This window comes from Sturnus vulgaris, chromosome 1, assembly GCF_052056855.1.
Source record: "Sturnus vulgaris isolate bStuVul1 chromosome 1, bStuVul1.hap1, whole genome shotgun sequence".
Classification (NCBI taxonomy): domain Eukaryota; kingdom Metazoa; phylum Chordata; class Aves; order Passeriformes; family Sturnidae; genus Sturnus; species Sturnus vulgaris.
The window spans coordinates 130,788,055-130,804,455 of record NC_142243.1 but is presented as its reverse complement, the minus strand read 5'-3'; the positions used below and the strand labels follow the sequence as shown (position 1 = coordinate 130,804,455).

Sequence of the window (16,401 nt, the reverse complement as noted above, 5' to 3'; positions counted from 1 at the left end):
ATTTTTTCAACAACTTAGTGAAATGCTATTCGCACTCTTGGCAATCTATTGAAAAATGACAAAAATTTATAACATATATTTACTTAAATGTTGCATTTCCTTCTCTTTTATAAGCTATAGCTTGAATATTTTTAAAGTGTTGCTTTCCTTGCCTATTGAGTGAAAACTTGGCCAAATTGAAAATAATGGTAAAAAACTCCACTGACTATGACACACAGATGATTTCACTTGGTTTTAATTACCTTTGGTATAATGAGGGACTATCTGTTATGAATAATACATATTAGGGGAAATCAAAAAAGAAACAGGCTTGTAATACGAAGTGTATGAAATAAAAAACTGTTTTTCTTTACAAAATCAAATTTTATTATGCTACATTTCCAGACAATAAATCAAAATTATACAGGGTCCATTTTAATTCATGATTTGACATATCTGTCTAATAAAAGTATCTTTACCAAGGATAATAGACTGTATTAGGTCAAAGGCTATACTTAAAAATGGCAGAATGCAATCCTTTCCCATTCTCCATAAGACTGCACCAGCATTTCTCCTCAGTCTTATTAGAATGGAGCCTTTCATTTTGTGTTGGAGTGATGTCTGGCCAGCCCTTTATAACACCCAGAGTCATCTACTACTTTAGATTGTACATTCCCAGTTTATCTGTAATCAGATGTGGTTTACAATATTACATATTCGCTATTAGAAATTCCTTCACTTTCTGGTTTAACAGAATCATAAATGACAAAATAGTTTCACAGACAAAACAGTTTCACTGTTCTACAAAATCTAATCCCTGTATCTGAGTGAGAGAGGCAGTGAGCAAAGACAATATCTATAATTTTCATATTTGCCTTGTCATGACGGATGTTATTGTTGGCTGCTGTTTTCTGGATGCTTCACTCTTAATGGCCTGATTTGCTCACTGGCCATTGCTGTCAACCTCAAAGCTGGGACACTCTAGAAATTATCACTGCTCACCCACTAATTACTCTGGGGATCTTCTACAGTCATTTTTTAATCCTACCATGCCCACCAAGGAGAACATTTACTTATCCTTGCCACATACCATTCAGAGTTAGATTTGGTACCCAGATATTTTTTTTTCTTTTTGTTATCATCACAATATCAGAGAACACAAGCATTAAAATGAGAACAAAAAGTATATATTAGCGTCTTATCTTGCAGTGGCTTGAATGCAAAATAACCCTCATACACTCACCTACAGGACATGAAGCACATTTCTCAAAGGAGAGAATGGACCTTAGCAGAGGAGCTACCAGGGCTCATTGACACAGCTTCAAACGAGATTGGAAGGGGGAAAGGGAAAAGGGACAAAACCAGTGCTAAGCAATTGGCAGTGATAAATGGTAGGGTGGCAGGCCAGAACTTGACAAACTGAGTGCTAGTGAGAACCCTTGGGGCTGAAGCTGCCCAGAGATGTGGAGAACAATAAAAAGAGGCTGTAGTAAATGGGGTTACATCAGACTGGTGTCTGGTCACTAGTGGGGTTCACATGACTCCAGGCCAGTTCTTTTCTACATTTTCACAAACAACATGGACACAACTTGAAAGGATGCTAAGTAAGTTTGCTAATGACACTATTGGGAAGAGCTGATTACTCCATTGAGGGCAGAGAAGCCCTGCAGAGACCTCAACAAATTAGAGGGCTGGGCAATCACCAACCATATGAAGTTCAGCAAGGGAAAGGGCTGTATTCTGCACCTGGGACAGGGCAAACCAGGATGTACAGACAGATTCAGAAACAAGATAATTGGAGAGAGCACCATGGAAAGAGTCTTGAGGGTCCTGGTTGATGGAAAGCTGAATCTGAGCCAGCAGTGCCCTGGCAGCCAGGAGGGCCAACCCTGTCCTCGGGTGCATCAAGCACAGCATTTCCAGCTGGGCAAGAGAAGGGATTGTCCTGCTCTGCCCTGAGCTGGGGCAGCCTCACATTGAGTGTCTACTTGTTAAAAGTATGCATATGTAGACAGAGGTGGTATGACCCTGAAGTGAGTAGTGTAGTTCCTCTTCCATTTCCCCTACAAACAATGCATTAAAGAGTGAGATATCATCTTGAGAAAATCATCATGGTTAGAGCAGCTTCGGTATCTTGTGTATGAACTGTCCTAAACTACTGCAATCAGGAGGAAATATTTTAATTACTCCCTCTTTCTTGCTTCCACCTGTGGTTCTGAAATGACTCATCAGTGCACTCCAAATTCTTCTGGTTTCCTCAGAGGTTTCATGCAATGTGCAGTGTGGAGAAGGCAGAGAGACAGGATAAGTGGTAGCACGAACACACACTGCATCTGCATGTCGGATCACATTGAATTGCGTATATGTGCAAAACTGTGAAATTTGGTTTCATGAATTATGAAGATTCAAGGAAGGGACATGATTTTTTTAAGTCTTCAGAGACATAATAAATGCCAATATGAGAGTTAATGACAGCTGATTCATGTTGTATTTCTGTATGTGTGTATGATGTGTACATAGTGGTTTCCATCAGTTTATGCTGTGAACTCTATCACTGACATCCCTCTTTCTTTACAACTGTAATGTCACTGTTCCATTTACTGCACATTTCATTTATTCATTAAATGTCTTATTCTTTTTCCTCTTACTTCCTTGTAAATGTTTTCCTATTATTAGTTATAGAATCACAGAATCAGAACAGTTGGAAGGGACCTTCAAAGATCATCCATTCCAACTTTCCTGCCATGGGCTGGGACATTAATTTGCATATGGAAAGAAACACATCTGCATATGAATTTATGGATGTGACAGAAATATGAAAATACAGGTGATATAGTGATAAATCATATAAACAATAATAACATACCACAATTATTTCTAGTAAAAAAGGTCACTGCTTAAAGGAAATTAAATCTTTCATTACATCTAGAAAAAATATTTGGAGTACTAATTTTAGTGTTCCTACAATATCAACGATAGATTTCTGATGATTTATTTTGGATAATCCTGGTAGACATAGTTTGTCACTGCCTCATCTTCAAAAGCTTTTAACCAACAAGAGTGAATGATAATGACTTATATTTTATTTCCACATTGAAAACAGACTTAGAACCTTCCTTAAGCTGAAAATTATGCTAAGTGATGTCATAGATATGCTATAGTTCACAAGTCACAAACTTATTCATGTAGGTGTACATTATTTTTTTTACCAGGTGAATCCTTCTCTATTCTATTTGAAGTTTTCTAATCTTCATGCTTTGCCAGGAATATCTACCTGGATTAATGAAACTAGAAATAAGTATTATGGTTTTGGCTTATTCATAATTTCTCCATTTGACTTCTTTCAGTGTTTTTGCTGCCAGCCTCTAGAAATTTTTGGTGAGAAAGGTCATACCCTCTCTTGGATTATCTGTAACTTTTGTTTATCAAGGCCTCCATTCCGTGCTTATTTAATACCCCATATCTTTTGGGAATAAAAAATAAGAAAGGTTGTTGAGTTTGCTCTACTGTGACCTTTTTGTTTTCCATAGAGTGCTTGAATCATTACAGAGAGCCTGATGACTCAGACATATTTGTCGTAGCTTTTAAAATTATCTGCTCACCTCCAGCAGAGAGTGAAGCATCATATTGCAAGTTACAGAGTGATAAGGGTAGACAAGTAGGAAAAAAACCCCAAATTATTCTGATTTCATTGCAGTGGTTGGTCTGTTTTGCTTGGAGAAAAGCAAGTCTGTCCTGAACCATGTTCACAGGTTTATATGTGAAGTTACAGAAGAAATATATACACACAAACCCCACTATTCTTTATTCTCTTTTCATAGGCCAGGATGGATAGCGAAAATAAACTATGAACAACTTTGGAAAAAAATCCTTAGTTTTTATATCGGATCCTAGGTTGTAAACTTGGTATTCTCCAGGAAGGAAATTTCTGTTTCTGTGCTGTTGTTGGTAAGGCAGTACAGTTTTGTGATAGGAAATACTGTGCAACTGGGAAAAGAGTCTTGAAAATGCTGTTATGTTCATATTCTCTCTATTCCTAAAAAATTTAATATGTTTTGAAATCTTCTTGACAGTTTCATTAACTGTAAAAAGGTAGTCCACAGTTATTGATCTTTCTATTTTTAAATAAAATGGTAAAAGAGGTTGCAAAAGGATGGAAGAAAAGTAAAGAGTATAACATGTAATATCAAAGAATAACTGGGTGATGGAGAGAGTTGTACAATTAGTGTTACTGAGCTTTCAAATAGATTAAAGGCTCGTATGTTTGTCAGATTTAAGCAGGCAGAGTGTCATAGAAAATAATGGGTTATCTAGTTTCCCAAAGAGTGCATCAAAAGGGAATGTGTTATTGGAAGAGAAATACTGAGAAGTAGGTGTTGGTCGATGCAAAAGGAGATTTGACTCATTTGAACGTTATGTTCATCAGATGTCCCAGGATATTTCAAAGAACCATGATCACATGTTGACATAACCTGTATAACTGAAGGCCTCTGAGAGAGCCAATCTACATTCCACCTTGGTGATTAGCACTGTTATTTATAAGAGAAAAGGATAGTTACTACAAAGCACATATCTTCACCTCATATCATAATGCAACTACATATTAAACCTCCTTTATCCCTTTTCATTGCTTCCCTTCTATATACCTGCCTGATTTTAAAGATGATGTATCTAGGGTCCCCTATTTGTATCATATTACATAGACAGATGCAAGTATTAATAAAATGGTGATTTCTTTTTTTTTTACATTTGACTCATCTTTATTAGAATATTTACAGTTTAAATACAGAATACTTCAACAGAATACTTTTTTTTCTCATACCAGGAGAAAGTTTTTCAATTCTAACCAAGAAAATTGGTATGTTTTTTGTAAGAAAGAAAATGTCCAATTTTCTTATTTTTCCATGGTTTAGAACACACCACTGCTCCATGAATTCATGGAATTCATTGCTTTTATGTTAACTCCCTATGGGGAAGGGCAACAGAACTGGGTACAAGAAAATTTACAGATGGTTCTATAATCGCAAAGTGCAATCACTGCTGAGGAAATAAACACTAAACTGCTCTGTGAAGGCCTAATGTTGATCATGTGCATGGAAGGTTTTGTGGATGGGTATGTGCTGATACCTACAGAGCATTAGGGGGAATTTGAACGTTCCAGAGATTCCTGTGTGCAAGCCTAGACTTTATTTTGCTTCTTTTATGTCTTTCTATTTGTTTCTTCATATTGGATCATAACCATGTGGCATTTTATAGTGTCTCAGTCGGTTTAGTTATTTGGACAAAATCAGAATGAATTAAAAAGCTCCGCTCAGTTAGGAATACAGAAACCCATCCAAATGGAGGTTGGTTTTATTTAATTTTTTGTTTCGTTATTATTTTTAAAAAGTACGTTCAGTTTGGTAAAGATAAAACATTGATTACCTGAGTTGCCACCATTTATATATCTATTGTGGGACAGATATCATCTCCAGCTGCATCATAGTGCAAGGTCTATTGCTGTCATACTTGTAATCTGAAGAGATACAGTGGACAAGTTCTCATGTGGAAGATTTACAGGAGGAGCCAAGTGCTCTTTGGAAGCATATGGTGGAGATACAGTACATGGTAATGATGGTAATCATCCACAGAGGGCCCAGATCAATCCATGGTGTTGCTACAAGTCTCAAAATTTGCTGAGTTTCATGCACAATGTGGGATCTAATGTACCCCAGGCACTGGTGTTAGCCAAAAAATCCATAGCAGGTTTTGTATGGATTCTGCAGAACAGATTTTCCTTGAGCGGAAAGTGTTTTATAAATGCTTACAGCTTTTGATTACTTCAGGATATTTTTGAAAGGTTAATGCATACAAAGAAAAGAAATGCTAAAATGCCATTGGTACTGTCTGCACAGGAAAAATAGAGGATAGATGTATATGCATCAAAAAATTGATAAAAAGTTCACATACCATTTTGATAGTGAAGAAATTATGAAAACGTATTTGAATAAGACTAAAGAAATTAAAATCAGGGCTATAATCAAAGAATAATTTACTAACAAAAACAGCTGTAAAAATGAGGATACAGTATTAAAAAATTAAATACTAAACAAATGCACATCAAAGTATTATTAAATTATTTACTTCCATAGAACACAAAATGCTAAGAGCAGTTTTAAGATATGTTTATTTTAGAATTATTTTTTTCTACATGCAGTAATATAAATTTGTTAATTTGAAATGTAGAGAATATATTTTTTGTATAAACAACTTTCATCTGCACTAGAAATTGGACTGGGCAATAGCAATCATATGACATTTGCAATGTAGATAAAAGTAAATTAGATAGTTACTGCAGTTATTTTCTGCACTCAGATGAGCGGTGACAGGAAAGGGCCAGGATTTCAATCAAGATGTTTTCCAAAGAAGAACTATAGCCATGGCTGTGGATGCCTCTGCACAAACAGGAACTATAGCCATGTGTGTGGATGCCTCTGCAAGGAGGCTACGTTCACTACCTTCATTGAAAGAGATACTTTCTCAGTCAGTTCACTCTGAATTGTACCGTTTATCAAAAATGATAAATATTAGCCTTTGAGCATTTTTTTTAAGCCTAGGATCTATTTTTAAGAAATTCTTGTCTTTGTATGTCTTATACATTCAATATTCAAGGAATCACATGAAGTGTTTGGATACACTAATAGTCAACCAAGTAGATGTCCAAATAATTTCTGCACAGTAAATGACCAAATTGCATGTCATATTTGGCTGAATATTTTGTTATATGTTGTTTAGGAAGAGGCAATGTAATTTCACAATATCATGCACTTTTTACATCTTTGCCTTGTAATACTCATGATAATTAGGAAAAATTCGACATGCGACAACCAAAAAAAGCTTGACAGATACATTAATGGCATGATTTGGTGGGCACAGTGGTGTTCAGTCAAAGGTTAGGCTTAGATGATCTTAGAGATCTTTTCCAACCTTAATGTTCCTATGATTCTACAGTTCTAAAGATATGAATAGTTTTATCTTCTTTTTATGTTTATGACATTAGACAAAATAACTGCTTTAAATAGCTGAACAATAAATGTTGTCTTTCAAATGAGAAAAATATATCACAAAGGAGTGATTTGCAGAATCTAATTTAAGAATTAATGGGTGCTCTTCAAAGTGTAATGAAGAACTGCAGAATTCTTGTGTAGCTTGTCAAAGGTTCAATATTTTTATATTGGAAATAAAATTATAAATTTCTCAAATCGGCTGCTGATCATGAAATGGTTTTTAATATGAAAAAGGCCTCTGAGTGGGGAGCAATGCTTTTACTCTTTCTTAAATGTATTACCACAGAGGCAGGAGGTTGGCTGAGGGGCTCAGGCATTCCCTGCAGTATTCCAGCACAGGTCAGCCCTGCTGCTCCCTCTGCCTGTACTTGGGCACTCTGAACAAATGACCAAAGTGCACATTAGAGAAAGAGTAAAACAAGGGAAATTAGAGAGGAAAGCAGAAATTAAAAGACAAAATAAAGAAGGAGAAACTCTGCATTGTGGATCTAGCACTGTGCAGCACTAGAAATGGAAATATTTGACTGTGGCTTATTGAAATCACTACAGAAATTCAGAATAGGTTTCAGAGGGACTGCCAGTGTTTTGGCTAATCGACCATACTTTAGAATTTGATATTGATGGTAGAGGAGATATTTTTTCTCCAGCTTCAGTCACAGTTCCTCTTGCTACGTCATGGTCCATGAAGGTTATCTGTACAGCAGTTTACAAATGAGGGAGGAGAACAAGAGGCTTCTCTCATGAAGAGAGTCAGAGTGCATATGAAATGCCATAACCCTTTGAATCTTTTCTGAAAAATAAATGGATTATTTTCACATTTTCGTTTTTTGTTTGTTTCGGGTTTTTTTAAAGCATAACTACAGATTTCAGCATGAGCAATGAAAAGCAGTTTTGGCATATCTCAAATGAGTGAAAGAGACTACTCAGGCTATTCAGGCCAATAGTTAGGACTCAGAACAAGATGCCAAGACAGGTTTGTTTTAACATAAGGCTATTTTGGACCCTGAATATATTACTTGACATCACTGTATTGTGTCAGTAATACGGAAGAGGAGATAAGAACAGATACTAGAAAAAAATGCTTAGAATACTCCTATGCAAAGATTTCCTACATAAAATCGCTACAAAATATTTCCACTTGAAAATGTATTTTATTGGCTTAGCTGAAGACAGATAATTTAAACTAATCTCAGTTTAGCACTTCCCATATTTAACAGTGGGATATGTTTGCCAGTTTTTCACTTGCTCCTGCGCCAGTTGTTAATTGTTTTGTTCATGGTGTTAGTTAGTTGTAACGTTGTTAAGGAAAAGAATAAGTTCATAAAAAGAAATGGTTTCAATTTGACTACAGGTGTTCTCCGGGTGCCAACAGTAAATAGTTGGTATTTTATATGATTGCATTTAATAAATGGCATCAAGGAAGTAAATTCTTCATTTGAGAAAGTAAGAAAGAAATAGAACAAGTATTTGGTGATGTCTTGGCCTATCTTTGTTTTGAATCCAATGATTTGGTCTCATTTCCACTGAGGATATCACCAGGAGGTTCAGGATCTCAGCATAGGAAGTGCTGAGATTTTTCTGAGTGGTGTTAAATGCTCTGACTTCTCACCATGGCTCTCAGACAAAATTTATGCCCTGTTCTAACTGGGTAACCATGCTGTTGTCCCAAACACATTAGGAAAGATAAATTGTTTCTATAAGTTCGAGTAAGTGATGCATTGTACATCCATCTGTTAATGAATGGATAACAGTCCTTTGTAGTTTAAAAGGAGCTTTGTTTGTTCTTAATGTGAACCAGCTTCATAATGAGCTGAGCTGAAGTATTCTCTGTGTGTGTATAAATAGTCAATTTAGTTGATTGTTTCCTAAAATGAGCTAGATTGGTAGCATCTATTTAATGTCTGATTCTGGTCTCAATAGAGCCAATTGTTTTCTACTATGGAATTAAGTAGGAACTGAAGTAGGACTAGTCTATGTTTCATTGCAAATTCTATATTGAGGGAAAAAAAAGAACAGAAAAGAAAAATAATTTCAGATTTCCTTCTTGTAGCTGAATTGTGCTAATAATTTTTCTGCACTTAAATCCCCTGGACTCTATCTTTTCTTTTCTGCTCCATGAAAATTATTTCCCAGAAATAAACTTATTTTGGTTTAGATACAATTACTATAACTTGTATTTTGCGAATTCAGTTTCTTAATATCCCATAAAGGTGTACAGTAGGGGAACTTGATTGTCTCCTTGATCAGAGTCTTGAAATGTAGTTTCTACAGGCTTTGTCCTTTGGTAAGTTTCTCTGTATGTAACTGGAACTCTTCCTTTTCTCTTAAAGAAGAATTTAAAGTTATTAAATATCTTAGTATATTATTTGCCACTGGCTTATTTTCTTTTTTTTTTCCAGCTATACTCAGATGAAAAAAAATATTAGAAGGATACTCATTTGTCTGAATGTGTCAGTCTGTTGCTTCTGTTTTACTTAGCTGCTGGGTGTTTAATCTGCCATTGACACAGGCCTGCTTTTGCACATGATCAGAATATGCTTGTGGGAGAGCACAAGACCCAATGTGATACCTAATCACATATCCAGTGTGATGCTTTTTGTCAATAACATTAAGCTACAGTATTGATTGAAATTTAGTATTTGATTTGACTGACATTTATTTAGGGCAGAAGTATTATGCTTATTTGGCTTTTTTTTCTTTTTTTTTTTTTTTTAATTAAATATGCCAAACAGTCATCCTGTGGAATCTAGAAATAGTAAAACTTCTCTCTCTATCAGCTGTAGCTATTAAATTTTGCATCTCACTCCATCCTATTAGGGGAATACTCATAACAGCACTATTTATATATACACTTAAACGTCAAGTCAGGCAGAAATTCACAGAGAGTTTTTTCTGTACAATGAAAGGATATTTCAAAAATTACTGAGGGTTCACACACATTTTTATAATCTTAGTCAAAATAGTATAATTTACACTTGCAATTTGGCCTTGTTTTGCACCTCTCTAACTGTCTGCCTTAAATCTTTACCTGCCTTCATCTCCAAGTTGTTAAAAAGGTGCCGGTTCAAAGATTTCTGATTTTTTCCTTCTTTCCAATCTGTTGTAGACTTTTTAGAATGTCTCTCACATTGGGCAGTCTGTTTTTACTGACTGTCGTTTGACCTTGAGTCAGAGTGTCACATGTCATTACAGAATTGTAGATAGAGGTCATTAGGTATGAGGTCAGACCTCAAGATATTTTGTAGCAAATTAATGTTTTAATGTTGACAATGGTTGTTGGTCCAGAGACATGACAGAAAATGAGGTGCTTAGACAAGAAAGATCCATTAATTTTGCACTAAAAGCTCCTCTAGTTTATTTATTATGGATAAACCAAAATACCTGGAGATTCTTTAAAATTCTCATACACATCAGTTGTGACCCTTAAGGAATCTGAAAGAGATTTAAGTTGGTAATGAATACTGAAATGGAAATTAATTATTCATAGGAGTAAATATTTAAACATTCATAGAATGAAACATAAAGAACAATTTAACACAATCATCACTAAAAAAGGTGAAATTGTAAGTTCTAAGATTGGGAGGAGACTGTATCTACCAACAAAGTGTGAAAATTATGCATTATAAGTCAGATTTTTTTTTACTCTAATACTCTCTTCCATTTAAGATTCTAAGAGTTAATAAAGAAGTGTTTTTATGATCATACATGATATACTATATTTTAGTCCCTTCAAATGCACTGGAAAAAAATATCTGAAGCATTTAGTGACAGTGAAGAATGATTTATGTATGACCTTTGTTTGGTTTGTTTTCTCTAAAAAGCTTTATTATCTTTTTTTTTCTCAGAAATATCTCATCTTCTAAATAAAATATCAAAACATTCAATTTGAGTGACTGCTACTGCTTCTTCATTCCACTGTTACTCTTTATCCATCGTAGTGTTTTTGAAACATCTTACAGTCTCTTCTCAGTGCCCATTTTCTGGGTTTTAGATATATTTCTCTATTTTAATTAAATGTTGATTTTTGTTTGTTTCAGTTTTGCTTTTTGAAGTGAGAATAATTGCCCAAGTTTAATTTACTTGGTATGTCTATAGTTGTAATATTTGATGATCCATTATTATGCCAGATCTCAGCTGCACAGGAGTGATCTATATTTTTGAAGCAGTGGGGTATCTAGAGATGCTTACAAAGAGGCATTTCCTAGCCAGCAAGAAAAGACACTAAAATCTATGTATTCAATGTATGCATTTGTCAGGCTTTGCACTGCAGTGCATGTGACAAGTCATGTGTTCAACCTGTCTGCTGTAATGTGTTTTGGCGAAACAAAATAATAAAAAGTATATTTAATCAACATAATGAGAAAGGCAAAAGGTTTCTCAATACACACCATTTCTCAAAAGAGACAAAATTGTGTTTATTCAACATAAACAAGTACACTGAGAAGTGTTTTGCTGGAGAAACTCTTTCAAGCTATTTACTTAAAGTGTGAAAGAGCTTTATTAGCCTGAATATGCTTTCTCTTGGACTGTTCCTCTCTTGAATTTCAATAATAGCTAAACTCTTGTGAAAACATACTTTCAGTAAATGTACATTTATTAAAATGCAGATGGTAAAATTTCTGGTAAATATAACTTTGTCTAAGACAAATTAATTACATTTGCATATATGTGCTGAAATGAGGCATTCTTTCTATAAGCTGAGCCTATCCCATCTGATACTTCAGAAAGGTCCTTGGCATGCTTTATAGCTACATGCTGGATTTCTTGAGTTCCAGAATTTGAACTCTGTCAGTCTAAAACCATTGAGTAGAGCATGTTCATAGGAAAGTCAGCCAGGAAAATTAAATTATTTATTATTTATTTATATATTTATTATTATTATATTTATTATAAACAAATTATTCTGTCAGCCTCTGCCACCACCTACCTTCCCCAATCTTATAAATGGTCCAAACTTTCAGTTCTGACCTCAGATATCTCCAAATATTTCCTGAAATTATATCTATTGACAAGTCATATGCCAGCCTCTGTCTGTTTAAATAAGGCCATAAAAATGCTAAAATTATAAATTTTTAAAATTATATTTTTGTGGAAACCTGCAGGATCCTTACTGATGAGCTATACCCCATTGTGCACAGTTATTGCAAGGACAGGTACATATGCTGAAAATAGGTGAGGAAAATAAGTCTATGAGAGGCCATCAACAGAAGAGAGAACATGGCATGTTATGTTCACAATTATGTTTCAGAATGGAATATTTTAACATTATAGGCAATGACCTGTATACATCTACGTATACATATAAACAGATTTAAAAACAAATTCATGGGGATATGCTGAATGAAACAAACATTCCAGTTCTGCCATAATTGTATTATTGTTAAAAAAATAAAAAAATTTAATAGTATAGCGGGAAAAATTATTGGTTTGCTAAGGAATTTGAGCAAATAATAGATAAGAATATTCTAACTATTATACTGCAAGTCAGCAATATGAAGTATGAAATACAGTTTGACATACAGCTCAACACCAAATCTGCAGAATATAATTTTATTGGTCTTGCTCTCAAAATAAAATAATGCAAGCATGCTCCGCAAATCACTAAGTCTGAAACATAACTCATTCTCAAGAAGATATTTGTTGACTTGATGTTTGTACAGGTTTTGTTGCACTGTGAAATCTGTGTTCCTTACACAGAGGAAGAACTGCATTGTAAACTGTGACAGATTATGGCAGAACATCACTTCCGATATTATTAAAGGGGGTTGTTTTATAGAATGCTAATGCTGAAAAATGTTCAAATGCATGTAAGAAGTTAAATACCTACCCTATCCTTCATCTCTAAATATTGAATGACCTGAAACAATTCTGAAGAGCACGGTGATTATATCTTTATTGATACCCATTTGATGTGCCATATATTGGTTTCAGCTGGATTTAGCACCTATTATATATAAATATATAAGTATATATAAATAAATAAATATATATATGGCTCTAATATTAACTATTCTATTTAATGTCACTTGGAAAGAACGCTAAACTTCACGACAGTAAAATTGTCATCGAAGCGTAGTTCTTACTGGACTGATGTAATAATGTTACACATATATCTATCAACCTTTCACTGTTAGAAGCTACTGCAAAAAAAATTAATTGGTCTTTAAAGGCTGTATGTAGTCCCGTTATTTTGGGCATTCACATAAGCATATGGTTCAATCTAAAAGCACTTGTAGTCAGACCACAAATTTTAAATTGGGCCCCTTACAAGAATGAAGTTGAGAGAGTTACATCATCTCGTACAACACACTGTATGTTCTGCTGAGGGCTATCTGCTCCAAACACCTGGTTCATGTGTGTAGCTTAGTCCCACCTCAGCAAAAACCAGTTCTGAAACATTTGCAGTGTGACACAAATGCAAACACAATGTGCTTATTCACTCAGAAAAAGGTCTGCCCTGAAAACGCCAGGATAGGCTGTTCAGTATATGCGAGACAGCAGCTGAGCCCATTTAATTATAGTAAGGAGTGTATGTTTGGTTTCCAGGATCAGTGGTTTTGGCGAGTCAGAAACAACAGAGTGATGGATGGATACCCCATGCAGATTACCTACTTCTGGAGGGGACTGCCTCCCAGCATTGATGCAGTTTATGAAAACAGTGAGGGGAATTTTGTCTTCTTTAAAGGTAAGAAAGAACAAAAGCGAGATTTTGTGTAACACCTTTGAGTGTGATGATTTCTTGAAACACATCTTGTTTATTTTTACTAATGATTTGTAAATCTGGTTGCAAATTGGTAGCTAAATGAAGAGTATATAAGTTAACATTTTCTTGTTTGGCAATTACATTTTAAATTTATAATTACCTTTCACAGTATCAGGTCATTTGCTCTTGCATATTCAATAAAAAATTGAAAGTATAAATATGAGATATATAAATGATCTGCTATGAAATAATTTTTTATAATATGTTTTAGGAAGACGCAATGAACACCTTTCCATTGTTAATTTTTGTGTTGTTCTCTTTTATCTTCTTCCTTTTCACAAATGAATTTCTTATATACTTAAATGGAGCTTCTGATTATATACCTCACTATACTGCAGTGTATTTGTTTAATCTCAGACCTGTGATGTTAGGAGTTTTATGTGGGGAAAAATAACCTTTTTCATAGACGTGTATTTAGTGTTTTCAAAGAAGCATAAACTCCAGAAAATAGGTGATATAGATCAAATTGTTGCTAACAATTCTTTCCAAATTTCACTCCAGACACCAGCTGTTCTTCAAAATTCAAGTTCTTCAACATGTACCTAATTTAGATTTAATGACGAAGTTATCTTATGTTTAATAAATGCATACTTAGCAACAAGTCTGCAAATTATGCAAAGTATGTTTTCTAAAATAATCATTTGAGAGAAGAAGAAACTGAATAGCTAACAAATAAGTGAAAAAATATTCAGCTGTTTAGTATTGTGAATGATTAATTTTTTAACTCATTACAAAAAAAAGGTGGATTTTTAAAAGTTGTTATATTAAAAAGATTAGTTCATTTTTACAAGTGGAGTCATTAATAGGGAACTAGAAGTAGTATTTCATTCACTAAGGAAACAGGATCTTGGATATTTTAAATGAAAAATATTTAATAATATGCAGAAACACTTCATAACAGTGCAATGAAGTTTATGTTTTGCCAATAGTGAAATTGTAGTTTCTGTGTGAATCATAAGGAAAATTACATTCCATATAGTTAATTTTCTATTTATATTACTTCAATGCAGCAGATGCTTTTACTTCTTTTGCCATAGAATAAACTTCAATTCACTGACTCTGGAAAGTTTATATATTTGGGAGTAATGATCAAAGTATCCCCAAATCTCCATCCCACTGGTTGATTTTTAGGTCTGTAGCACATGGAAGGGTAAAAATATTATTCTGTAGCTATTCCTTTGCACCATGTCTACAAAGAGCAAAGTAGCTACCCTGGGCATTCCAGACTTCTGCCTTGATAATGCCGGGATCCATTACCTGACCTCCAGGCAGCAATTATCAAACCTACTCTTACAGCTGCTTTCTTTTCCTTCCCAGTGACCTTGAAATATGTTTCATCATTATTTAACTCTTCACCTACTGCTGACTGGCTCCTGTTAGGTGTTGGAGGAATAGGTTGATCCTGTAGTTTGTGGGTTATAGATAACAAACAACAGAAGAAGGATGGAACTTCTCTATTTTCTCTGTGGGAAATTAAATCAAGATTAAGTAAAGCAAGCAGGAACAGCAGGATTGTGCTCTTAAAAGTCAGAATTATGTTTTCCTTTCACATCATCCCCACCTTTTGCTATTTGATTTCAGATCAGTTAGTTTTGTGCCTTTTAGCTGATATCATATGATATTTGGATATTCTTCTGTAGATATTTTTCCATATGACTTCTTTTCAAAGTTCCTTCCATTATTTTTCCAATGATATTTGTATTATCCCTTTATTTGCCAAGGCCAAAATTCTTTGTATTTCCTTGTGCGATTTTTAAAAAAGATTTTGCTTCTCTACCATGTCTTCATAACTCTTAATATCTAACTCTTGGTGTTTTCTATCAGTATAATTCATGTTTTTCCACTGCTACAAAATCAAAAATTTCATCTGAGTCTTCTGTGTGGGTGTCCTTGAAAATTTCTGTTTCAAGGATCTCGACTGCCTTGTGGAACAGGATTACAGAAGTCTATATAAATAGGCTGTAGGTAAATGATCATTGTCTAATTTCTTCTATTCCATCACAAAATTTCCTGGGAAAAGAGTACATGTCCTCCTCCCAAAGGTGCTAGAAATAGACAACTTGATTGTTGCTAAGATGGTGAGCAAGTAGAATGTCTCATCCAGGTAGTGTGCTTTACCAGTCTAAACTTGGTCCAAACAAATAAGTTCTAGAAGGAAATTTAAATCTGAAGTCTAGCATACAGATTTTTTGTGTTAACAAAATACATTCCTAAGTCAATGTCTACATCCATTATTCATAGAATAAAATAGAAAAGGTGGTTTAAGTGCCAGCAGAGAACTTGTACTTAGATTAATGTCACTATGCACTCCTCTGATCCACACTATAGTGTCACCTGTTCCTGCTCTCCCTTTAGTGCTGACCCATAATATACTACAAATATACAGGCTAGACATTAGGAAAAATAAAATTCCTCACAGAAGGAGTTGATGGATGGGCATTGGAATGGGCTGCCCAGGCAGGTTCTGTAGTCACTGTCCCTGGAGGTGTTTAATAAAAGACTGGATGTGGCTGTGGTTTAGTTGATAAGGTGGTGTTAGGTCATAGGTTGAACTTGATGATCTCTAAAAGTCTTTTCCAACCTATCTGATTCTGTGATTCTGTGACAAGTTCC

At 34.6% G+C, this 16,401-nt stretch overlaps 1 protein-coding gene across 1 annotated transcript in view; it reads left to right on the top strand.

The window, feature by feature from the left end:
* MMP16 (matrix metallopeptidase 16) overlaps positions 1–16,401 on the top strand; it is a 172,663-nt gene that overhangs the window by 131,257 nt on the left and 25,005 nt on the right. Inside the window, exon 7 of the mRNA XM_014870751.2 lies at positions 13,572–13,710. Coding sequence (XP_014726237.1) covers positions 13,572–13,710 — 139 coding nt within the window. The remainder of the gene's footprint in view (positions 1–13,571; positions 13,711–16,401) is intronic.